This window comes from Oryctolagus cuniculus, chromosome 18 (assembly GCF_964237555.1).
Source record: "Oryctolagus cuniculus chromosome 18, mOryCun1.1, whole genome shotgun sequence".
NCBI classification, from domain to species: domain Eukaryota; kingdom Metazoa; phylum Chordata; class Mammalia; order Lagomorpha; family Leporidae; genus Oryctolagus; species Oryctolagus cuniculus.
Window position 1 is genome coordinate 12,443,406 of NC_091449.1, and position 25,692 is coordinate 12,469,097.

Consider the following 25,692-nt stretch of genomic DNA (forward strand, 5'->3'; position numbering starts at 1 on the left):
GCCCAAGCACCTGGCCCATCTTCTGCTGCTTTCCCAGGCCACAGCAGGGAGCTGGATTGGAAGTGGAGCAGCCGGGACTCGGACCGGCGCCCGTGTGGGGTGCCAGCACTGTAGACAGCGAGACAGTGGCTTTACCTACTGCGCCACAGTGCTGGCCCCAAGATGGTGCCTTGTAATAGAGGACAGGACTATGCCTGGCTTTTCTGGGAAGCAGACTGTGTCTTCCTGGAATCTAGCTACCACCTCTTTTCACTACTTCTCCTCCTCCTCCTCCTCCTCCTCCTCCTCCTCCTCCTCCTCCCCTTCTCCCTCTACCTCCCCTCCCCCTGCTGGTGCGACTGCTTCTTCTTTTTTAAAGATTTATTTATTTATTTGAAAGTCAGAGGGCCGGCGCTGTGGTATAGTAGGTAAAGCTGCTGCCCGCAGTGCCGGCATCCCTTATGGGCACTGGTTCGAATCCCGGCCACTCCTCTTCCGATCCAGCTCTCTGCTGTGGCCTGGGAAAGCGGTGGAAGATGGCCCGGGCCCCTGCACTCCCATGAGAAGACTCGGAAGAAGCTTCTGGTTCCTGGCTTCAGCATGGCACAGCTCTGGCCATTGTGGCCAATTGGGGAGTGAACCAACGGATGGAAGACCTCTCTCTCTCTCTCTCTCTCTCTGCCTCTCCTTCTCTCTCTCTCTAACTCTGACTTATAAGTAAAATAAATATATCTCTTTTTTTAAAGAAAGGCAGAGAGAGGGAGAGACATCATCCACTGGTTCACACCCCAGATGGCTGCAGCTACCAGGGCTGGGCGAAGCCCAAACCAAGAGCCAGGAGCTTCTTCCAGATCTCCCATGAGGTAGCAGGGGCCAAGCACTTGGGCCATCCTCTGCTGCTTTTCTTAGGCCATCAACAGGGAGCTGGATCAGAAATGGAGCAGCCAGGACATGACCCAGCGCCTATTTGGGATGCCGGTGTTGCCGATGGGGGTTTACCTGCTACACCACAATGATGGTCCTTAAATGCTTATTTAGTTTACTAATCTCTATGTTTCTCCTTGTCACATAAGTGGCTCGTGATACATCCAGGGGTTAACGTTTGTCGTCTTGGGCGTGCTACTTTTTTTGTTTGGGGAGAAGTGCCTCTAGAGATCGGTTTTGGGTCTGTTTCCGCTACGCCAGTAGACTTGGCATTCTTGGAGTAGCTGTGTGGGTGTGATGCGTGTGTGTGTACGGAGTGCACTGATGTGTGCACATGTGTGCATGTCATCTCGCTCCGTTTCAAGAGTGCAAAATCCACTCCAAGTACAAGGGCTCCTTATGCTTCGGTCTCCTCCCAGGGTAATGTTTATCTCCAATCGATTCACAGAGCCGACCATGGGAAGTCTTGCGTCTGTGGGGCCTCAAGGGAAGGTTTGTGGTCTTCTTACCTGGGCAACCCTTCGAAAGTCCTGGTTCCAAGGCAGGCTCTCGGAGACCGGCCCCACCAGCAGGGAGTGACTGTATCATCACACCAGCAGCGACACCTGCCGCACGCATTGCATCCCTCCGAGGCTCCGGCTCGGGAGGCATTCCTGGTGCCAGCCCCTGGACTCGCACGTGTTTCATTGAGTCCCAGCTCTGGTGTAGAATGTCTGCATGTTAGGAGCAGGCAGGAGTCCTTTCAAGAGAATTCCTGGGGTTCCACTCAGGATGGACAGGGCTCGCGACTCTGCCCCCGTGAGCACCCCAGAGGTTGTCGCCTTTGGGGAAAAGAGCAGCTGAACTGCAAGTTGGGAGGGATGAGCTCCCGTGGGAAGGCCATGACCAGGAACATGGATTTGGTGGGAAGGGGTTAGTGAATATCTTCAGGAAGAAACAGCATTCAGGTAACTTGGGTAGGTCAAAGAGTTCGAGATAGCAACCAGCCCACCGGATCACACGACCCTTCCCTCATACTCCAACCCTGGTTATCTCAAACACACCTTTGCTTTTCCATCAGACACACTGGATAGACAATTCGGAAGTCTGTTGGTGCTGTGGAGGGTCTGTATGAGGAAAAGACTGGACGCAGCTGCCCTGGGGGCCCTGGGCACACCGACACTGCCCCAAGGCAGACCCTGGTTCCTGATGAACACCAGCAACAAGACCCGACCTGCAGAGAGCGAGCTTTATTGCCTGGTCCCAGGCCCAGCAGGGACACGGTGGAGTTGCAGGGTAAGGATTTTGCCTCTGTCACTCAGAGCACCACCGCCAGGCTGGAGATGTTGGATTTCCTGCGTGTGGGGTTCAAAGGGCTGGCTTCATCCACGGCCGTGGCAGGTGCGCCGCGCGGGGATTTTACATGGACCCGCGTCTGTGTTGCTGAGTCCTGAGCTTTCCCAGAAGTCACCTGGAGCACAGAGGTTCCTCTCTCCTCCCCTCCCCCCTCATGCCTCTCTTGCCCAGCCCCACCCTCTCCCACACCTGCTCAAAGCGCTGTGTGTCCCGCCCTGTGCCCCTCCCACCTGCTCTTCTCTCTTCTCTCACCTCCCTCATCTGACCTCAGACGCCTCCCCCTCAGCCGCTCCTGCCCCATTGGACCCTGCACCCTCTTCCTTCTTCCTCTCCGACTCCTCTCTCTCCTCCTTCGGCCACTTTGCCCGTGGCTCTTACTTCCTCTCCACCATTCCTCTCCATCAGCTCTGCCCGCCCGGGCTCTGCTCCCCTCTCTTCCTCCTGCGCCCTTTCTGCCTCGTCCCAGCTCCCAGCTGTGTCCTCGCTGCAGCTCACCTCCCCCAGTCACCTCGCTCTCCTCTTCCTCCAGCTCACCCTCGTCCCTTCCAGCCCTTCTTGTCTCCTCTGCTCCAGACCTCCTTACCTTCTGTCAGTAGCAATACTTCCACGCATGGTCCTGGTCATAGTTTGGAGACAGTGAGCACCAAGCCATTCTGAAGAGACTCCCCTTGGTGATGCAGTCTTTGTAAACGTGGCCTTCAAAGATGAAGGGAAACACACACCGGGCACGATCTGAAAAGTGCAAGGAACGAGTGGGAAAGCTGAGGGGCAAAGGTCGTTCACAGTCTTCTGAGGTGAAGGGGACATGCATGGAGCCCACAGGAGAAGATGCAGGACCACCTGAGGCCGCGCATACAGGGTCCCCCTCCCTCTGGGGAGCCGGGTGCGCACAGAGGGAAAGCTGCCCACTCACCATCATCGGTACAGTACTTCCATTTCCCCGAGTATTTGCCTGTTAGAGAACACCAGCTGTATAGTAACGGGTGATCAATGCAATCAAAGTGCTTCTCGTTTCCAAATGTGAACGGGAAAACGCATTCGTTATCTGAAAAACCAAAGACCTTGCTGTCTTCCTCCACCTACAGCACAGCCAGGCCCCGTCAGTCACTGCGGCAGAGTCTGTGCCCGTCGGCCCATCACTCCGGGGGCTGCTGGGTGCGGAGCCTGCTACACACCCCCAGGATGCCAAGGTCAGTGTGACGCGGCTCTGCCCTCAAGGGCCTGGGGAAGCCCTGGTGACGTGACCTCTCACCTAGGTCCATCTGGCCATCGGGTGAACTTGGTGGTTCCTGAGCAGGTTGTTCTCAGACTGTGAGTCTTCTGTGGATGGGAGTCTAATTTCTGCCTCGTCAGCACCTGAAGACCAAATAAATCCCACCTCCATGAACACAGGTGGATTCTCATTCTTGTCACTGACCCTCGCTCATGTCTGGTAGCCTGACGCCATCTTGCCCTATTCACAGGCTGTCAAGGACGGCTCCAGCCCACCCTGGCCTTGCATTTGACTGAGTGGACGATGAAAACACAGGCAGCCCGTTCAGTCCTCCTGGGTGACTGGACCTGGCCGAGGCGCGGCAGCCCCGACCCGCACGCGCTCCCTCAGCCTCAGCTCTGGGTTTTCTGGCCGCAAGCATCACCTCTCTGCGTCTCGCACTGCTCATTTCTGTCCCGAGGCCCTCGTCCCCCCTGAGCCGGCCTCAGCCCTCCGGGAAGGCTTCCTGAGCAGGCCTCCGTCCCAGGGAAACGGGGCCTTCTCTGCTTCCGGCCCTGGCTTCAGCCTTCAGCCCTGGGGTCTCCAGGCTGCTGGGCCTCGGGAGCAGAAGCTCGGAGGTGCCTCCACACGGCCAGAGCCCCGTGCACACTGCCCGTTCCTCTCACTGATGGGGAGAGGTTGGCCCCTGCTGGAGGACCCCTGGGAGGGCCCCACCAGGTGGGACTCCACACGGGCCGCTTCTCTTATTTGACAAACTCTCATTCGGATGTTCCTAACTACTCGCCGTTGATTACCTGGTGTTGCAGTTACAACGCTGTCGTCCATGAGTCCCAGCAGTTCTGACAGCAGACCGGGGGCTGAGGGATGGAGGGAGAGGACGCGTGAGAGAAAGCCAGGAGCCCGAGGCCCCGAGGCCCTGAGGCCAGGAGCACCCTGCCTCTCCGAGCCGCGCTTCCTGCCTCATGTCAGAGGCCACTTTCCTTCTGACCAGAGACACCTCGTGCCCAGGAGGCTCCACCATAGCCGACGAGCAGCCTTGCAGGCGCACAGGCGTGGCCCAGGGACGCGGGGGCTCAGCTGAGCTGCAGGACTCCTGGTCGGTACCTGGAGAACATTCTAGTCCTTTGGTTGCAACCCCCAGCCTGTTCCATGAAAAGCTTACTGTGCACAAAATAACCCACCTGTGTGTGGGCTGCCGCGTCGGGGATGCTGGAATGGATATATAGGACTGAGGCTGCAATCATGGGGGTTGCCTAAGGTCATGATCTCTGCAGTCAAACTGAACCGAGTTTACATTCCAGAGTTGTTGGAATATTAACTCAAGCATAAAGCTTTTCATAGTATCTGGTCCTAGGGGCGCGCCCCAGAATGAGAGGCGTCGTGGTCGTTATCATCGTCAGGATTAACAGGGTCACCTCCACACCTGTGTATCCTTCAGCGTCCTCCTCACAGTCCCAGTGCAGCCCTCCTGCCTCGCTTGCCTCCACAGGGTCCAGCTGCAGAAGGGAACAGGTGCAGGTACAGAACAGGAAGGCTCCCCAGGGCAGGGCCATGGCAGCTCGCCTTCCTGAGACGGACAGACTTCCACATCTGCTGCCTTGTTTTATAAGCCGTCATCCCTACACCGCATCCCTCCAACGAGATAAGGCTCGGCCTCGTGCGGAAGCACGGCGCTGCGTATTCCTAAGCCTCACATCATGAAGTTCAAGTTCACCTCCCAGGTAGCAGGCAAAGGACACAGGCCAGCATTTCAGTGTCCCTGAGCCTCAGTATTGTAAACTGTAGATAAAATGAGGTTAACAAGTTGGTACAATTCTTTTCGGTCCAGTGCTCCGTGGCAAGGGAAAGGGAAGAGGGAAAGAGGAAAAGGACTATCTCCTCTCGCAGGGAGCCCAGCAGCATCCATTTCTTTTTACAATTTCTGTGTTTGAAAGGCAGAGCCAGAGACACAGAGAGAAAGCGCTCCCACGCGCTGGTTCGCTCCACAGAGGCCCACAGCAGCCCGCGCTGGGCTGGGACGGAGCCAGCACCCAGGGACACAGTGCAGGCGTCCCTGTGGGCGGCTCCAGGCATCGCTGCCGCCCCCTCCCCGGGTCTGCCTTGGACGGAAGCTGGAGTCAGGAGCCGGAAGCGGGTGTTGAGCCCAGGGTCTCCAGCACCGGACGCAGGCGTCTTAATCGCTGTCACGGCCGGCGGGCTGAGGGGCTACCCCAGCAGCAGCCGTGTCCTCTGACTGCAGCCTGGCGCTGGAGCTGAGGCCGGACCAGATCACCGGCCGGAGCCTCCAGTGAGGCCAAGCAGGCAGCCTTGCTGTCTACATCTGGAGAAAGAGAACACTGAGCTTCGGGTCCCTCCTCCGGGCTCGGCGTGGGGCGGGGCGGGGCGGGGCGGGGCTGGCTGGTGCACCCAGAGCCCAGCGGTCCTCTCAGAGCGTCGGCGTCCCTGCCACGCGTCACTGTGATTTCTCACTGTGGCTATGCCCGCCGTGGCCCAAAGGTGCTGGCGTGCGTCTCTGCTCAGTTAATGCTTTCCTCGTTTGAACCGCGGTCTCCTCTCTTGCATAGTGCGTGAAGGAAGCCCCTCACCAGCGCGCAGCCGAGCGTCCCATAGAGAAGAGCTCAGCTCGCAACCGGGGCCACATCTGCTGTGGGAAATAGGATGGGAATCCCCCCAAAACTAAAGACAGAGCTGCCGTAGGATCCACAACCCCACTCCTGGGTGTGTGTCCAAGGGAAAAGAAATCAGGCGGCTGAAGAGCCTGTGGCACCCCCAGGCTTACTGCAGCCCCAATCCCAACAGCCACCGCTGGTGAGTGGATAAAGGAGACCCGGCACCTGCTCCCGACGGAACGCTGTGGCCATAGCAAGGACGGAATCCTGTCATTCGCAACAGCACAGACGGACCAGGGACATTACGTCAGGTGAATAAGCCAAGCGTGGAGATGCAGGGGTCACAAGATCGCTCTCATTTGTGGATCTCATTGAAGTCAGAAGTGTGATGGGGGTTACAAGAGTCTGGGGAGGGAACGGGGGGACAGGAATAGGGAAAGGTTGACCAATGTGTGGGAGGTGACAGCGAGGCGAGAGTAAGAAGTTCTGGGGTCCTGGTGCACAGTAGGATGACTGTAGATACTCTGTGTGTGTGTGTTTAAAGATTTTTTTTTTGAAAGTTTTTTAACTTTTATTTAATGAATATAAATTTCCAAAGTACAGCTTATGGATTACAATGGCTTCCCCCCCATAATATCCCTCCCACCCGCAACCCTCCCCTCTCCCACTCCCTCTTCCCTTCCATTCACATCATAAAGATTTATTTATTTGAAAGAGTTACACAGAGAGAAGGAGAGGCAGAGAGAGAGAGAGAGAGAGAGAGGTCTTTCATCCATTGGTTCACTCCCCAGTTGGCCACAACGGCCGGAGCTGTGCTAATCCAAAGCCAGGAGCTTCTTCCGGGTCTCCCACCGGGGTGCAGGGGCCCAAGGACTTGGGCCATCTTCTACTGCTTTCCCAGGCCATAGCAGAGAACTGGATTGGAAGTGGAGCAGCCGGGACTTGAACTATATGGGATGCCGGCACTGCAGGCGGTGGCTTTACCCACTACACCACAGTGCTGGCCCCTGTAGATACTGTTAATTTACTGTGTGTTTCTCTATCAAAAAAAAAAATTAAGCAGAGAGAATTTTGGATGTCCTCACTGTATAGAAATGTTTGTTTTTTTAAAGCTCATTTTTTAATGTATTTTTATTCAAAAGGCAGAGCAAGAGACGGAAAGAGAGGTGTTCCATCCTCTAGTTCACTCCCCAAATGCCCACAGCAGCTGGGGCCAGGCACTCAATACAGGGTCTCCTATGTGAGCGGCTGAGACCCACCTGCCGCCTCCCAGGGTGCACCTTCACAGGAAGCTGGATCAGAAGTGAAGGTGTGACTCGAACTCAGGCTCTCTGCAAGGCATGCGGGCACCCACGTGGTGGCTTAACCCACTGCACCACCACAGCAGCCTGAGAAACATCAAATGTGTGAAGAAATTGACAGATTTTTCTGTGGTTGGACATTATACAATGTATACATGTTTTGAGATATCTCATAAATATCTACAATTTTTATTCTGTTTTTAAAAAAAATTCTTTGAAGAAAATACCTGCTAAGCAAGCATATTTTACCCAGCAAAGCTCTCCTTCAAGAACAGAGAGACATAAAAACTTTTCCGGACAACCGCTGAGGAAGTTCACCTTCGCTTGATCCTCCTCGTAAGGGCTACTCAAGCCAGCTTATCACGTTAAAATGAAAGACTGCTAGTTGGTGACAGAAAAACCCTTGAAAGTAGAAGACTCACTTTGAAAAGCAAATATCCACATAAAGTCAAATGCAGAATATTCTCATGCTACACTTAAAGACGAAAGGATAAAAGTATTAAACAGCAATTCAAAGTTGTCCTAATTTCTTTTTTTTTTTTTTTTTTTTTGATAGGCAGAGTGGACAGTGAGAGAGAGAGACAGAGAGAAAGGTCTTCCTTTGCCGTTGGTTCACCCTCCAATGGCCGCCGCGGCCAGCGCGCTGCGGCCGGCGCACCGCGCTGATCCGATGGCAGGAGCCAGGAGCCAGGTGCTTTTCCTGGTCTCCCATGGGGTGCAGGGCCCAAGCACCTGGGCCATCCTCCACTGCACTCCCTGGCCACAGCAGAGGGCTGGCCTGGAAGAGGGGCAACCGGGACAGAATCCGGCGCCCCGACCGGGACTAGAACCCGGTGTGCCGGCGCCGCTAGGCGGAGGATTAGCCTAGTGAGCCGCGGCGCCAGCCAGTTGTCCTAATTTCTTAATGGCTACCCAAGAAGACGTGGGATGGGGACGGAGTGCTATCTTATGATGACTCGTGGTCATCGCGAGCAAACCCTCGTAGAACATACACAAAAGTTGGAGAGAAAGGAGTGAAGGGGGTCCTACAAGGGATGACGGCTGCACAGAAAGGGCGGGCGCCAGGGCTGACGGTGAGCGAAGCTGCCGCCCGCAATGCTGGCGTCCCACACCGGAGCGCCGGTTCAAGCAAGCCCTGGCTGCTCCGCTTCCCAGTGATCCAGCTCCCTGTAACGTGCCTGGGACAGCAGCAGAAGTTTGACCAAGGACTCGGACCTCAGCCACCCACGTGGGAGACCCGGAGGGAGTGCCAGGCTCCTGGCTTCAGCCGGGACCAGCCCCAGCCGTTGTGGCCATCTGGGAGTGAACCAGCAGATGGAAGATTCTCTCTCTCTCTCTGTATCTCTCCCCACCGCCACCCCCAACTCTCCCTTTCAAATAAATAAATAAATCTTTTAAAAGTCCTGACAACCACATCTGAAAAAGTTCCTTCTGCCACTGAGGGTAAACTACCCACCCCTCAGAGGGTTAGGAATGGACGTCTTAGGGTGCTGCTGGACTGCCTGCCCCAGAACGGCTTCCACTCTTTTGGCTTTTATGAGTAATTGGACTCTCAAGACTCACATCCGGGTTTTGGATGTCACGTGCGTTCCGTTTTCTTGGCTACGCACCTAGGAGTGTAAGGGGGCTGCACGCTTTTATATTCCCGCCAGACTATGTGAGGATTCCGATTCGTCCACATCCTCACCAACACTAGATTGTTCACCTTTTTCATTCCAGTAAGCTTTTTTTATTCTTTTGAAGATTTATTTATCTGAAAGGCAGAGATAGATAGATAGAGAACAATCTTCCATCTGCTGGTTCACTCCCCAAATGTGTGCAACGGCTCCGGCTGGGCCAGGAGGAAGCCAGGAGCCAGGAGCTTCCTCTGGGTCTCCCATGTGGCTGCAGGGGCCCAAACACTTGGGTCATCTTCCACTGCTTTTCCCAGGCCATTAGAATAAAACTGGATAGGAAGTGGAGCAGCTGGGACACAAACCAGTGCCCATATGGGATACTGGTATTGTAGGCAGCAGCTTTTCCCACTACACTACAGCGCCAGCCCCTGCACCACGTGGGAGATACAGAGGAAGCTCCTGGCTCCTGGCTTCAGATCTGCCCAGCTCTGGCCATTGCAGCCATTTGGGGAGGGAACCAGCAGATGGAAGACTTTCCCTCTCTCTCTCTCTCTCTCTCCTTGTTACTCTGCTTTCCAAATAAAGAATGAATCAATCTTTTTCAAAAGAATGTCTATTCCTAGAGCCAGTCTGTTAACTCTTCTTGACCGTTTCTCTCTCGCTCCTGCGGCTGAGTCGCCACCTGGGACATCTTACTCCAGCGTAGTTTAGCTCCCACCACTTGTGCTTCCGTTGTCAAGGTTATTCTACTTCTGTGTGCTATAGCCCAGATATGTATGTGGGCGTTTGGCCTAGAGGTTAAGCCACCGGATGCCAGCTTCCTGATCAGAGAACCTGGGATCAGGTCCCAGCTCCAGCCTCCTGCTGGTGGGAAGAGTGGGCAGCAGCGGGGAGGACTCACGCGGCTGCTCTCCTGCCACTCACGTGGGAGACCTGGAGTTCCTGGCTCCTGGCTTCCACCCAACCCAGACCCAACCGCAGCATTGGGGTGGTGAACCAGCAGATAGGAGCTCTATCTGCACCTGTCTCTCTGCATTTTTAAAAATTATTATTTATTTGAAAGGCAGAGTTACAGAGAGGCAGGAGCAGAGAGAGAAAGAAGGGTCGTCCATCTGCTGGTTCACTCCCCAAGTGGCCACAATGGCCGGAGCTGGGCCAATCGGAAGCCAGGAGCCAGGAGCTTCTTCTGGGTCTCCCATGTGGGTGCAGGGGCCCAAGGACTTGGACCGTCTTCTACTGCTTTCCCTGGCCACAGCAGAGAGCTGCATTGGAAGTGGAGCACCTGGGACTCAAACCAGCACCCATATGGGATGCCGGCACTGCAGGCGGTGGCTTTACCCACTACACCACAGTGCCGACCCCTGCATATTGTTTTATACAATTGCTTTTGATATAAGGGGCTAAATTTGCATGCACATCAACTTTTTTTTAAAGATTATTTATTTGAAAGGCAGAGTTACAGAGAGAGAGAGAGAGTGATATCTTCCACCTGATGGTTCATTCCCCAAATGGCTCCAATGATCAGAGCTGGGCCAATCCATAGCCAGGAGCCAGGAGCTTCTTCTGGGTCTCCCACACAGGTGCAGGGGCCCAACCACTTGGGCCATCTTCTACTGCTTTCCCAGGCCACAGCAGAGAGCTGGATCAGATGTGGAGCAGCCGGGACTTGAACCGGCGTCCATATGGGATGCTGACACTGCAGGGGCGGCTTCACCAGCTACGTGACCTCGCTGGCCCTTCGCACCAACTTTAATTACATAATTCCCTTCACCTGGGCTCTTTGTTGTCTAGAGCTTAAATTATCATTAGAATCACCTGCTTTCCACTTGGCGCGCTTACTATAGTATTTCTCTTTTTTTTTCTTCAATTTTTAATTTTGAGAGAGAGAGAGAAACACTCTCTCATTCACTGGCTCACTCCGCAAATGCCCTGCCGACATGGAGAGCCAGGAATTCCATGCAGGTCTCCTGCTCGGGGGTCAGGAACCCCCGAGCCATCACTGCTGCCCCCCAAGCTCTGCTGGGGAGGGACACAGACATCCTGGCCAGCATTCTGGCTGCCCCCCACCCTGGGGTATTTATGATCATGCAACACACTGTCTTGGGTTTGATCTGGGAACAGCTTTATTTTACCTTTATTTCTAAAGGTGATTTTTCTAGCTGTAAGATTCTAGATGAGCACTTTTTTAAGCACACTTAAAACACACACACACACACACACACACACACACCCAGCTCCTGCTTGTTGGGTCATTCTGAGGCTCCAACAGGTGACCTGGGAGGGATGCACAGTCAGGAGAAGAAACGGATGCTGTTGGGCTCCCCGTGAGGGACAGTGGTCCTCTTCCTCCTTCCCTCTGCCCTTTTCCTGGCCGTGGGACACTGGACTGAAAGGCATTTTGATCTCATTTTATCTACATCTTGAAATATTGAGGTTCAGGGACATTACCATGCTGGCCAATGGCCTGTGCATTCTACCTAGGAGGAGAACTTGAACTTCATGTTCTGGGGCTGAGGAATGCACAGCACTGTCCGCGTGAGGCCGATTCTTATCCTGTTGGCGGGACACGGTGTGAGGCATGGTAGGTTATAAAGGAAGGCGGCAGAGGTGGAAGTCTCAGTCCCGGGAAGGCAAGCCGCCATGGCCGTGTGCTGGGGACTCTGCCTGATGTGGGTGTGTGCCTGGGCCTTCTTGCAGATGGACTGCGTGAACGCAGGTGAGGCCAGAGGGCCGGGCTGGGCAGAATCCGCACCAGGCGCAGCTGACGTGTCCTAGTCATAGCAACACCAGCAGCTCTGTCTTCCGTCTGTCTGCCACACGCTTTGAAGAGCTTTATATTGTACTGAATTTTCAGACGTCTCTGTGACGTGTAAACCCAGTTCGGTTTGACTCTGAAGTCGTGGTCTTACTGCTTAGCAGCCCTCCTGACTGCTGCCTCGGGTCCGGGTGTCCACTCCATCGCCCCGATATGGGCTCACTATTCAGAACACAGGGCGAATTCTATTATTCACCCCAAGAGTGACGGATGGGATCCTGCTTGCTTGGTTGAATTACAGGTAGTGTGCATCTATCCCACAGTGGGCGTGGCACGGTCAGCCCCATGACCCCTGCTCACCCCTGTGTCCCTGTGTCCCAGCACTGAGAAGCTGCGAGGACCGCCCTATCAGCTGTGGTCAAGCCTCCTGGTCCCCAGGTGTCCACTCAGAATGAACGTGGACTCTCCCTCCATCCCTCGGATCCTAGTTTTCTTACAGTTGTGCAGGGGGGGCTATAAATAGCAGTATGTTTCCAATAAACCTAGTAAATCAATGTCAGAAAATAATACAGCCAGCGCCGCGGCTCAGTAGGCTAATCCTCCACCTTGCGGCGCCGGGACACCGGGTTCTAGTCCCGGTCGGGACACCGGGTTCTAGTCCCAGTTGGGGCACCGGATTCTAGTCCCGGTTGCCCCTCTTCCAGGCCAGCTCTCTGCTGTGGCCAGGGAGTGCAGTGGAGGATGGCCCAAGTGCTTGGGCCCTGCACCCCATGGGAGACCAGGAGAAGCACCTGGCTCCTGCCATCGGATCAGCGTGGTGCCGGCCGCGGCGGCCATTGGAGGGTGAACCAACGGCAAAGGAAGACCTTTCTCTCTGTCTCTCTCTCTCACTGTCCACTCTGCCTGTCAAAAAAAAAAAAAAAAGAAAAAAGAAAGAAAGAAAGAAAAAAAATACAAATCGAAAGCCGTGTTTGTCAAATAAAACGAACTGGCCTGTGTGGAGTCCTAACTGATCGGGAGCCTGCCCAGGGCGTCCAGCAGGGGCCAGTCTCTCCCGGAAGCCCACACACAGGTGGGTTATTTTGTGCACAGTAAGCTTTTCATGGAACAGGCTGGGGGTTGCAACCAAAGGACTAGAATGTTCTCCAGGTACCGACCAGGAGTCCTGCAGCTCAGCTGAGCCCCTGCGTCCCTGGGCCACGCCTGTGCGCCTGCAAGGCTGCTCGTCGGCTGTGGTGGAGCCTCCTGGGCACAAGGTGTCTCTGGTCGGAAGGAAAGTGGCCTCTGACATGAGGCAGGAAGCGCGGCTCGGAGAGGCAGGGTGCTCCTGGCCTCAGGGCCTCGGGGCCTCGGGCTCCTGGCTTTCTCTCACGCGTCCTCTCCCTCCATCCCTCAGCCCCCGGTCTGCTGTCAGAACTGCTGGGACTCGTGGACGACAGTGTTGTAATTGCAACACCAGGTAATCAACGGCGAGTAGTTAGGAACATCCGAATGAGAGTTTGTCAAATAAGAGAAGCGGCCCGTGTGGAGTCCTACCTGGTGGGGCCCTCCCAGGGGTCCTCCAGCAGGGGCCAACCTCTCCCCATCAGTGAGAGGAACGGGCAGTGTGCACGGGGCTCTGGCCGTGTGGAGGCACCTCCGAGCTTCTGCTCCCGAGGCCCAGCAGCCTGGAGACCCCAGGGCTGAAGGCTGAAGCCAGGGCCGGAAGCAGAGAAGGCCCCGTTTCCCTGGGACGGAGGCCTGCTCAGGAAGCCTTCCCGCAGGGCTGAGGCCGGCTCAGGGGGCACGAGGGCCTCGGGACAGAAATGAGCAGTGCGAGACGCAGAGAGGTGACGCTTGCGGCCAGAAAACCCAGAGCTGAGGCTGAGGGAACGCGTGCAGGTCGGGGCTGCCGCGCCTCGGCCAGGTCCAGTCACCCAGGAGGACTGAACGGGCTGCCTGTGTTTTCATCGTCCACTCAGTCAAATGCAAGGCCAGGGTGGGCTGGAGCCGTCCTTGACAGCCCGTGAATAGGGCAAGATGGCGTCAGGCTACCAGACATGAGCGAGGGTCAGTGACAAGAATGAGAATCCACCTGTGTTCATGGAGGTGGGATTTATTTGGTCTTCAGGTGCTGAATCTTATAAAGCAAAAACTATAAAAGCATCAAAAATAACTACCACCACACCAGCAGCAACAACCGCAACACACAAGCCAACAACATCACAAATCCAAAACAAGCCGCCCCCGGGACTGTCAAGTACACCTAATGCCAAGAACGCCTTGTCCCCCGGACCCCCAGGACAGTCAGGTGAGAGGTCACGTCACCGCAGCCCCCGGGGTGATGGGCCGACATGAACAGACTCTGACGGGGCCCTGCTGTGCTGTAGGTGGAGGAAGAGAGCAAGGTCTTTGGTTTTTCAGATAAAAAATGCGTTTTCCCGTTCACATTTGGAAACAAAAAGCACTTTGATTGCACTGTGGAGGGTTCCATATTCCACTGGTGTTCTCTAACAGACAAATACTCGGGGAAATGGAAGTACTGTACCGATGACGGTGAGTGGGCAGCTTTCCCTCTGCACCCACCCGGCTCCCCAGAGGGAGGGGGACCCTGTATGCGCGGCCTCAGGTGGTCCTGCATCTTCTCCTGTGGGCTCCACCCATGTCCCCTTTACCTCAGAAGACTGTGAACGACCTTTGCCCCTCAGCTTTCCCACTCGTTCCTTGCACTTTTCAGATCGTGCCCGGTGTGTGTTTCCCTTCATCTTTGAAGGCCACGTTTACAAAGACTGCATCACCAAGGGGAGTCTCTTCAGAATGGCTTGGTGCTCACTGTCTCCATACTACGACCATGATAAAGCTTGGAAGTATTGCTACTGACAGAAGGTAAGGAGGTCTGGAGCAGAGGAGACAAGAAGGGCTGGAAGGGACGAGGGTGAGCTGGAGGAAGAGGAGAGCGAGGTGACTGGGTGAGGTGAGCTGCAGCGAGGACACAGCTGGGAGCTGGGATGAGGCAGAAAGGGCGCAGGAGGAAGAGAGGGGAGCAGAGCCCGGGCGGGCAGAGCTGATGGAGAGGAATGGTGGAGAGAAAGTAAGAGCCATGGGCAAAGTGGCCGAAGGAGGAGAGAGAGGAGTCGGAGAGGAAGAAGGAAGAGGGTGCAGGTCCAATGGGGCAGGAGTGGCTGAGGGGGAGGCGTCTGAGGTCAGATGAGAGAGGTGAGAGAAGAGAGAAGAGCAGGTGGGAGGGGCACAGGGCGGGACACACAGTGCTTTGAGCAGGTGTGGGAGAGGGTGGGGCTGGGCAAGAGAGGCATGAGGGGGGAGGGGGGAGAGAGGAACCTCTGTGCTCCAGGTGACTTCTGGGAAAGCTCAGGACTCAGCAACACGGACACGGGTCCGTGTAAAATCCCCACGCGGTGCACCTGCCACGGCCGTGGATGAAGCCAGCCCTTTGAACCCCACACGCAGGAAATCCAACATCTCCAGCCTGGCGGTGGTGCTCTGAGTGACAGAGGCAAAATCCTCACCCTGCAACTCCACCGTGTCCCCGCTGTGCCTGGGACCAGGCAATAAAGCTCGCTCTCTGCAGGTCGGGTCTTGTTTTCTGTTCACAAGGTAGCCAATGCCCACCATGGGGATGCCTCCGAGTGCCCAGGCTGACCTCCCAGGACTGTTGTGTCCCACCCCGGCCCTCATCTCTTGTCCTGTGTGTGAGCATCCAGGCAGCTGTTATAGCAACACGGGACCTGACAATGAACCGTTTGTCACCGTGCAGGAAGGAAGAGTCATCGTGTGACCTTGAGGGGTTCATGAGGCTCAACCAGAATGCATCGAAATCTGTGAAGTTAAGGGAGCTACAAAATAAGAAGCAGCAAGGGGGTTTTCAGGTTTAGCTGTCCCTGCGAGAAAGCCTGTTGGACCTACCTTTGAACTTCCGCTCCTGACGAAGGGGGAGGCCAGCCCCTCAGAGCTGGCCGCGAATGCTTTGGGAGAAGCAGATCAAAATCTACCCCTGGAGGCACAGGAAAAACCAGCACACCTGAGTTCTGAGTAGCGTCGGGACAGTGCTGTCACTGACCTGCTAAAGACCACACACCTTGAAAACCATGACTGCTAATTACATACAGACACGGGTGAGCCCCATGTTCTTTCTTCTCGTTTTTCCCAGCCAGCTTTGTCGAGGTGTAAGACCTGCTTACAGCGTTTGCTAAGTACAGCACACCAGAGAAACCACTGCCAAGTTCAAGGTGATGAACACGTGTGTCTTCCACTCAGGCTTCCTCGTGTCCCTTTCCAATCCCTCCCTAGTACCCCCCTTGGGGGCCCCTCCCCAGCCCTGGAGGCCACAGGTCTGCTTTCATATGCTGCAGAGTAGTTGGGAATTTTCTAGAATGTTCTATGAGTGGACTCAAAGCAAACACCTCTGTTGGACTGGGCTCTCTCACTCAGAATGATTACTTTGAGCTTTATCTCCAGTAGTTAAGATGCCTAAATCCCACCTTGGGGCACCTGGGTTTGAGTCTTGGCTTCACTCCTGATTCCAGCTCCCTGCTCATGCAGACCCCGGGAGGCAGCAGGTGATGGTTCAAGGACTTGGGTCCCTGCCACCCACGTGGGAGACCTGGACTGAGTTCCTGGCTCCTGGCCTCAGCTTGGCTAAGCCCCAGCTATTGCAGACTTTTGAAGAGAGAACCAGTAGATGGGAGCTTTCTGTCTCCTCTGTGTGTGCGTGTGCGTGTGCGTGTTTCTGTCTCTCAAAAAAAAAAAAAAATAGTTCAGTGCTGGCGTTGTGGTACAGAGGGTTAGACTGCTGCTTGTGACACCATAACCCCATATCAGCGTGCCAGTTCAAGTGGCGTTTTCCGAAGTGGTTGTGTCCTTTTACATCCCCACTGGTAATGTACGACTTCCAGTTTTTCCGTATCCCTGCCAACACCTGAATACTGAGAATCTCAGAACAGTGCAGAAACAAACTGAAGAGGACGTAAGTAAACTGGTGTGTGGGGGGGGGGGGCATTAACACTGTTAATACTGCTTCACATTGATCTGCAGATTCAAGCTGATCCCAATCAAAATCCCAGAATTTTGGTAGCAATTCATAAGAGGATTCCAAAATTTATCTGGAAATGTAAAGGACCTAAAATAGCAGAATCAACTAAACAAAACAAGAGCAAAGTTGGAAAATTAGTGCTACTTGATACCAAGACTCCTCATGAAGCTGCAGTAATCAAGACAGTGCAGTACAGGCATCGAAAGTTCAATGTTGGCCGGCGCCACGGCTCACTAGGCTAATCCTCTGCCTGCCGCACCGGCACACTGGGTTCTAGTCCTGGTCGGGGCGCCGGATTCTGTCCCGGTTGCCCCTCTTCCAGGCCAGCTCTCTGCTGTGGCCCGGGAGTGCAGTGGAGGATGGCCCAAGTGCTTGGGCCCTGCACCCCATGGGAGACCAGGAGAAGCACCTGGCTCCCGGCTTCGGATCAGCGCGGTGCGCCGGCCACAACGCACTGGCCGTAGCGGCCACTTAGGAGGTGAACCAATGGAAGAAAGACCTTTCTGTCTCTCTCTCACTGTCCACTCTGCCTGTCAAAAAAAAAAAAATGTAAAATATTTCATTAAAATCTTTGTATTGATTACATGTAGGAATGGTAATGTTTTATATATAAGGTTAAATAGAACACATATCTCCCTTATAATTTTGCCATATCAAGAATGTTATATAGGGGCCGGTGCTGTGGTGCAGTGGGTTAATGCCCTGGCTTGAAGCGCTGGCATCCCACATGGGCACCGGTTCAAGACCTGGCTGCTCCACTTCCGATCCAGCTCTCTGCTATGGCCTGGGAAAGCAGAAGATGGTCCAAGGCCTTGGGCCCCTGCACCCCCTTGGGAGACCTGGAGGAAGCTCCGGGCTCCTGGCTTTGGATCGGTGCAGCTCCAGCTGTTGCAGCCAATTGGGGAGTGAACTACTGGATGGAAGACCTCTCTCTCTCTCTCCTCTCTCTGTGTAACTCTTTCAAATAAATAAATAAATCTTAAGAAAAAAAGACAAAAAAAAAAAAAAAAGAATGTTAAGTAAATGGAATCAGCCCACGACTTGGAGACTGGCTTTCTTCACTCAGAATGATAGCTTCGCGACCCAGCTGAGTTTTTGTTCTGTGGTAGCGACGGTTCACGTCTCCCATCTGGAGTTTAGCATCCACCCTCGTGAGACGTTTGGTCGCTCCTGTTTGACCCATTACAAACAAAGCTGCTGTGAGCAGTCATGGACAGGAGTCTGTGTAGACATGAGTTCTCATTTCTGGGACAAATGACCAGCACCGTGACTGCTGGGGAGTAAAATTGTAGGTTTACTTTTTAAACAAATTTCCAATTTTTTTTAAGATTTAATTATTTGAAAGGCAGCGTTACAGAGAGAGAAAGAGGAGAGACAGAGAGGTCTTCCATCCACTGATTCATACCCCAAATGGCCGCAATGGCCAGGGCTGGGCCAATCTAAAGCCAGGATCCAAGAGCTTCTTCCCAGTCTCCCACGTGGGTGCAGGGGCACTGCATTCCCAGGCGCATTAGCAGGGAGCTGGATTGGAAGTGGAGCAGCGAACCGGCGCCCATATGGGATGCCGGCACCGCAGGCAGCAGCTTTACTTGGCACACCACAGTGCCGGCCCCGCCAAACTCTGTTCAGGAGTGGGTGTACAACTTACATTCCAAAGCGATGTACGAGTGGTCTGGTTTCCCCATTTCTCCCCAGTGTTTGGCATGGTCACTATTTATTATCTCAGCTGTTCTAATAGGGGTGCAATGCTAACTCATCAGGACCCTGATGACTAGTGACGTTGACGTATTTCACTGAGCATATGTATACCCCTTCCATGAAATTCCTGTCCACACCTTTTGCCCGTTTTCTGATTTGCAGGAGGAATCCTCAAACAGTTCATAGAAATGTATGCTATGAAAATACTATGCCTGCATTCCAATATTCTTGATCTCCAGTATACACTTGTCCTTTAATTCTTTTGTTCCACATACTATTTGGAGCACCCTCCTATGGTGTTTTTTAAAATGTAGACTTTTGGAGTCAGTGCTGTGGTGCAGCAGGTTAAGGCGCTGCCTGCGATGCTGGCATCCCACATGGGCACCGGTTCAAGTACCAGCTGCTCCACTTCCAATCCCGCTCCCTGTGAATGTGCCTGGGAAAGCAGCAGAAGATGGCCCGAGTGCTTGGGCCCCTGCATTCATGTGGGAGACCCAGACACAGCTCTTGGTTCCTGGCTTTGGTCTGGCCCAACCCTGGCCATTGCAGCCATTTGGGGAGTGAACCAGCAGATGCAAGGTCTCACTCTCTCTCTCTCCCTCCCTCCCCTCTCTGTAACTCTGCCTTTAAAATAAATAAATATATTTTTAATGTAGACTTGAGATTTCTTACATTCTCAGTGTGACTATTTGTCAGGTAGCTGTTGGGCAGACACTGTCCCCGGGTTGTACCCTGTTTTCACAGCCTTTCACAGGACAAAAGTCTAGTTTTGACAAAGTCCAACTGTGCTTTTGTTATCACCATATATCAGACCATTTTGCCTAACCTAAGTTAATGAAAATTTCTTCCGTGTTTTCCTCTGAAAGCTCTATCGTGTTAGTTCGTATCTAGGAATAGATAGAATTGTTCTGTGTGTGTGTGTGTGTGTGTGTGTGTGTGGTGTGAGGCTTCTCGTTGCAGCAGCTATCCCAGCACCTTCTTAGGGACCGCTCCTCCCCACCGTGATGTCCTATCTGCCCTGGGTTTTCTGAGATTCCTTTAGCACTCACCCGGGGTGTCTCCTCTTTTCCTGCTTCTTTCAGGGGCGCGAGGCCGCTGGGTTGATGACTTCCTTCTGTGCTGGTGCAGATGTCCAGTGCTCTCTCTTTCCCAGTTTCTCTTCTAGCAGGGTCTCACAGATCTGCCATTTGTGCCTTCATTTCCTTCCTTTTTAATAACTAGGATGTGACTCACAAAGACTATATATTTATTTGAGAAGAGAGAGAGAGACAGAGAGATGGACAGACAGAGAAAGCTCCCATCTGCTTCACTGCCCAGGTGCCATCAGTGGGAACAAGGCCAAATGCCCATTCCCACCACCCTTAGCGAGTGTACGGGATGCTCTGGCCAAGAAAAAGAAGTAAAGTCCTGCCGTTCAGAAAGGGAAAAACGTTCTCTATTTGCTGCTGGCTTCATTGTCTCCTTAAACAATATCACGCAACTGCCAAAAAAGCTCACGGAACTAAAGATTCGTTTTCCAAAGTTAAAGGTACAAGGTCACACAAAAATCAAAGACATGTGTTCTACACACTGGCAATGAAAAATTGGAAAGTGAATATTTAAAGTATCATTTAGAATAGCTCCAAAAAGATGAAATAAGTATACTGATTTACAAATCTTGTTATACTTACTTATAAATCTAACAACATATGTGCATAATTGTATCCTGAAAACTACAAAACTGGAATTCTCATACATTGCTGGTGAGAACAAAAAATGGTAAAAGCACTGAGGAAAATATTTTGGCTGGCGCCGCGGCTCACTTGGCTAATCCTCCACCTGCGGCGCCAGTACTCCAGGTTCTAGTCCTGGTTGGGGCGCCGGATTCTGTCCTGGTTGCCCCTTTTCCAGGCCAGCTCTCTGCTATGGCCGGGAGTGCAGTGGAGGATGGCCCAAGTGCTTGGGCCCTGCACCGCATGGGAGACCAGGAGGAAGCACCTGGCTCCTGGCTTCGGATAGGCACAGTGCGCTGGCCGTAGTGGCCATTTGGGTGGTGAACCAATGGGGAGAGAGAGAAAAGAAAGAAAAAAGAGAGAGAGAGAGAGGCAGGGAGGGAGGGAGGGAGGAAGGAAGGAAGGAAGGAAGGAAGGAAGGAAGGAAGGAAATATTTCATTGATTATTTTATTGATTATTATAAAGTTAAATGTGCACCATGTGACCAGCAATCCTACTCCTAAGTGTTTCCCTAGGGAAATAAAGTGTTCAGAGACAAGCATTTGGTGCAGAGGTTAAGACACTGCTTGGCACGCCCACTTTAGGATTTATTTTATTTATTTGAAAGAGTTACAAAGAGAGGTAGAGACAGAGAGAAAGAGAGAGAGAGGTCTTCCATCCACTGGTTCACTCCCCAGATGGCTTCAATGGCTGGAGCTGAGCTAATCTGAAGCCAGGAGCCAGGAGCTTCTTCCAGGTCTCCCACACAGGTGAGGGGCCCAAGGACCTGGGCCATCTTCTACTGCTTTCCCAGGCCACAGCAGAGAGCTGGATCAGAAGTGGAGAAGCTGGGGCTTGAACCGGCGCCCATATGGGATGCCGGCACCATAGGCAGAGGATTAACCTACTGCGCCACGGCGCCGGCCCCACCCAGTGGGATTAAAGTTCTTAGCACAGAGCAAGAAACAGGATAATTGCCCGACAAATGATAACTACTTTTATTAACACTAAATAAGGGGACCCAAACATCTGGCTTCCTGGCGCCCTGATGAAAACAGGCCTCCCTCTCAGATCTACCACCCATGGCCCCAGACTAAGACAGTCACATGGCCACTCTACAGGGTTGAAGAAACAAAGAGAGGAACCTTTAAATCTGCCTTTCTGCACTACTCCATCCTTCCTAACTTCAGCCTCTTTTTTTCTCTCTGCCTTCTAGAATTCACTGCATTTCTTCAATTTACATCAAGTTGAAGGTCACTGGTTGCAGCTGGTGGTGGTCAGTGTGTTTGTTGGAGAAGGTTCTAAGTAGTGGAAATCCGGTTCACTTCTAAGACCCGGGACATAGAATAAGGCTGCTGGTCTTCCTCTCGGGGGCGGGAGGTCACAGCCCTGCGGGAGCAAGGCCCGGCCCTAGGTGCTGCTGCCCTGGTTGAAGGCGACAGCTCTGTGGCGTGGGCAACGCAGCACTCCTGCCGCTCTGCAGAGGGAGAGCGGCGGGGGTAGGACTCCTAGCAGAGCGGTGTGCAGTGGGGCCTGTGAGTGAAGGCTGGGAAGAGGAGGCGGTCCCTGCGAATGCCTGTGTGAGGACAGAGATAAATTCAGACAGAAGACAGGAGGTGTTCAGGGTTATATGGTGCGGCTACTCTCACTCCCCACTCCTGATACTGCTTTTCTTGAACCCTTTTCTCCATTCAGGCACTAGGGCTGTTACCATGGAAATGCTTAGACAAGAATATCCTAATGTGCAGCCTGGAAGTTCTAGAATAGGCTACGTAAACGGAGGCAGAGATAAGCGTTCTAAAGACCTTTTATCTGCAAGACATGAATTCTTGAGTTTTAGTCTAAGAAGAAGGACTTAGGGCCAGCTTTGTGGCACAATGGGTAAAGCTGCCACCTGCAATCCAGCAACCCAGCTGCTCCATTTCCAATACAGCACCCTACTGATGTGCCTGGGAAAAGCAGCAGAGGACGGCCCAAGTCCTTGGGCCCATGCACCCAGATGAAGCTCCTGACTCCAGGCTTTGGTCTGGCCCAGCCTTGGCTGTTGCAGCCATTTTGGGGGGTGAACCAGCAGATGGAAGATTCTCTCTCCAACTCTTTCAAATAAATCAATCTTTTTATTTTGTAAAAGATGTATGTATTTATTTGAAAGTCAGAGTTAACAGAGAAAGGAAGAGAAAGAGAGAGATCTTCCATCCTCTGGTTCACTCCCCAAGCGGCCAGGGCTGGGCCAGACCAAAGCCGGGAGTCAAGAGCTTCTTCCAGGTCTCCCAAGTGGGTGCAGGGGCCCAAGGACTTGAACCATCTCCGGCTGTTCCTCAGGTACATTAGCAGATTAGCAGAGAACTGGATTGGAAGCAGAGCAGCTGGGTCTTGAACTGGTGCCCATACGTGGTGGGGGCTTTACCCACTATGCCACATCACTGGCCCAAATAAATACATCTTTAAAAAAACAAAAGAATGAAGGGTGAGTGTGGCAATAAACAAAACATGTGAGAAGAGTGTGCAGTACTGGTTGTACAGTGGGGGATAATTCCAGAATGCAGGCCCCAACTCTTCCTCTAGGGAACACGCAATTCCTGTGACGTTATCTTTCCTGCAGATCTTCGGGAGGCTGAGGCAGCTTCAGATTCCCAAAGCACCCCAATGAACTTGAGGGCATTAAAGAGGCTCTCTGGCCGGCACCGCGGCTCACTAGACTAATCCTCCGCCTTGCGGCGCCAGCACACCGGGTTCTAGTCCCAGTCAGGGCGCCAGATTTTGTCCCGGTTGCCCCTCTTCCAGGCCAGCTCTCTGCTGTGGCCTGGGAGTGCAGTGGAGGATGGCCCAAGTGCTTGGGCCCTGCACCCCATGGGAGACCAGGAGAAGCACCTGGCTCCTGCCTTTGGATCCCACGGCAGCCACTGGAGGGTGAACCAACGGCAAAGGAAGACCTTTCTCTCTGTCTCTCTCTCTCACTGTCCACTCTGCCTGTCAAAAAAAAAAAAAAAAAGAAGAAGAAGAAGAAGAAGAGGCTCTCTTCCAGAAGCAGCTGGGAGGACCCTCACGGGTCCTCGTCAGTGTCCAGCCAGGGTGGGCGGATTCCCAGTGGATGCCAGAAGAAACGGAAGTGAAAGGACTAGCTTCAGAAAGAACTTGGCCGTGAGGAGTGAGAACAGCATCGAAGACAAAGCCTAGTCACCTCCTTCTCCCCAGTGCTACAGCAAAAGCCCTGAATTAACTGAATTTAACTTTGAAATGACTGAGAATACCCATGTCACAGTCCAAATAAGGAAGTGACTACCTTCTATTTGGTAGAATAAGGGATTCTGGTAAAATTGCTTAAAAGTGGAGTTAGGAAGTCAGAAATGAGCTTCTGTGTGTGTGACAAAGGCCTAATAATTGGCATCCAGGTCCAGCACCCGCATCTCAGAGTCATCCTGATAACCTTCCAGGTGCAGCCCAGTGTCTGCACTTCAAATGTCCTGCCCGGGTCCTGATGACCTTCCAGGGGGCCCTGCCCCTTCCACCTGGTGACCATCCTTCCTCTAAGGCGGGGCAACGCCAGCCAGGCGTCCCCTGTCTGATCACTTCAGGGGGAAAACTCAGACAGGATTTTTTTTTTTTTTTGTATTTACATCCAACAAGTCCTTTGTCCCAGGAGGAGAAGGAAGGGGGAGGGAAGGCAGGACCCATCCCCTTAAGAACTCCAGCCTAAATGTGCACTAAGCACTCTCTCAGGTCCTGTCTGGAGAGGTGCCCATCCATTCTTACGGACGTCCCTACCCTAATACACCTTGCTGTGTTGCTTTCTACTACTCTCTGTCTCACGCCTGAATTCTTTCTTGCGTGAAGACGAGGACCCTTTGCTTCTCTGGCAATAGTGGGGCTGGATTGTGGCAGAGTGGGTTAAGCCGCTACCTGCAATGCCAGCATCCCATACAGGTACCAATTCACGCCCCGGCTGCTCCACTTCCCATCCACCTCCCTGCTAACAGTCTGGGAAAGCAGCAGAAGATGGCCTGAGTACTTGGGCACCTGCCACTCACATGGGAGACTCAGAAAAAGCTCCTGGCTCTTGGCTCTTGGCTCTGGCCTGGCCCAGCCCTGGCCAAGCCCTGGCCATTGCAGCCATTTGGGAAATAAATCAGTGCATGGAAGAGATCTCTCTCTGTTTCTGCCTCTCTCTCTCTCTGTAACCCTGCCTTCCAAAAATAAATAAATATTTTTAAAAATTATTTAAAATACATTATATATTAAAATATTTTATTATACTTATATAAAAACACTAAGAATTTGTACACTTGAGTTTTGCCTGATAAATGTGTATGTGCTGCAAAAATGTGGCCTATACTTTTTAAAACGCCAAAACAATTTACAGACCTAAATCTTTTTTTTTTTTTTTTTTTTTTGACAGGCAGAGTGGACAGTGAGAGAGAGAGACAGAGAGAAAGGTCTTCCTTTTGCCATTGGTTCACCCTCCAATGGCCGCTGCGGTCAGCGCGCTGCGGCCGGCACACCGTGCTGATCTGATGGCAGGAGCCAGGTACTTATCCTGGTCTCCCATGGGGTGCAGGGCCCAAGCACTTGGGCCATCCTCCACTGCACTCCCGGGCCACAGCAGAGAGCTGGCCTGGAAGAGGGGCAACTGGGACAGAATCCGGTGCCCCATCCGGGACTAGAACCCGGTGTGCCGGCGCCGCAAGGCGGAGGATTAACCTAGTGAGCCGCGGCGCCGGCCCAGACCTAAATCTTAAAAGTTGTGTGCTTCCTCCAATCACCCAGAAATTTCTCTTGAAACTGTGTCAGCATCCTTAGAAAGTCAATGTCACCTACTTGTTTTCTACTCCAAATAGTATTTACTAGCCACAGCTATGAATACTTCTTACTACAAAACTTATTTGCCCCAGCGCTGTGGCTCACTAGGCTAATCTTCCGCCTGCGGCGCTGGCACCCCAGGTTCTAGTCCCGGTCGGGGCACCGGATTCTGTCCCGGTTGCTCCTCTTCCAGTCCAGCTCTCTGCTGTGGCCAGGGAGTGCAGTGGAGGATGGCCCAAGTGCTTGGGCCCTGCACCCCATGGGAGACCAGGAGAAGCACCTGGCTCCTGCCATCGGATCAGCGCGGTGCACCGGCTGCGGCAACCATTGGGGGGTGAACCAGTGGAAAAGGAAGACCTTTCTCTCTCTCTCTCTCACTGTCCACTCTGTCTTATTTGCTGATGTTTCTTATCCCTCTTTAGAGAGTTTCATCAAATGGACACAGTGGGGAACTAGAAGCCTAAGGACAACGATAAGGAATAAGAGGGAGTTCTTTGTTCTTGGTATCAACTACATCACTTAAGTCTTCTAAGATAGATTTTATAGTCTTCAGTAATAATAAATAAGCAGGGAATTTGTAAAAATCTCCACTCCTAATAGACCCAGGCCCTCATTCATTATGCCTTGATTAGCCCATCCCCCTTCCAAGTTCCCTCTGGCCACTGAAGAGGCGTCCAGTAAGCTGCAGAGCAGGGAAGGACATGAAGTGGGCCAGGCCAAGGACAGACAGGACATAGGAAGATG

General features: G+C 53.2%; 1 protein-coding gene across 2 annotated transcripts; it reads left to right on the forward strand.

The window, feature by feature from the left end:
* The first annotated feature begins 11,351 nt into the window (after positions 1 to 11,351).
* Positions 11,352 to 15,299, forward strand: LOC138846439 (seminal plasma protein BSP-30 kDa-like). Of its 2 annotated transcripts, none has more exons than XM_070062145.1 (6): positions 11,352 to 11,693; positions 13,129 to 13,191; positions 13,843 to 14,022; positions 14,136 to 14,267; positions 14,449 to 14,597; positions 15,064 to 15,178. In XM_070062145.1, the coding sequence occupies exons 1-5, from the start codon at positions 11,618 to 11,620 to the stop codon at positions 14,589 to 14,591; spliced, it is 594 nt and encodes a 197-aa protein (XP_069918246.1). In that variant the 5' UTR covers positions 11,352 to 11,617; the 3' UTR covers positions 14,592 to 14,597; positions 15,064 to 15,178. The 2 variants fall into 2 exon arrangements, with proteins under 2 accessions (XP_069918246.1, XP_069918245.1); XM_070062144.1 differs by lacking the exon at positions 15,064 to 15,178 and adding an exon at positions 15,180 to 15,299 and having other exon boundaries at positions 11,363 to 11,693.
* Positions 15,300 to 25,692: the final 10,393 nt, after the last annotated feature.

Excerpts from the sequence above, each read along its gene's own strand:
- LOC138846439 (XM_070062145.1), top strand. The coding sequence starts at position 11,618 with ATGGCCGTGTGCTGGGGACTCTGCCTGATGTGGGTGTGTGCCTGGGCC. Across the intron at positions 11,694-13,128 it reads GATGGACTGCGTGAACGCAG|CCCCCGGTCTGCTGTCAGAA; the intron begins GTGAGGCCAGAG and ends TCCATCCCTCAG. Across the intron at positions 13,192-13,842 it reads TGTTGTAATTGCAACACCAG|GTGCTGAATCTTATAAAGCA; the intron begins GTAATCAACGGC and ends TTTGGTCTTCAG.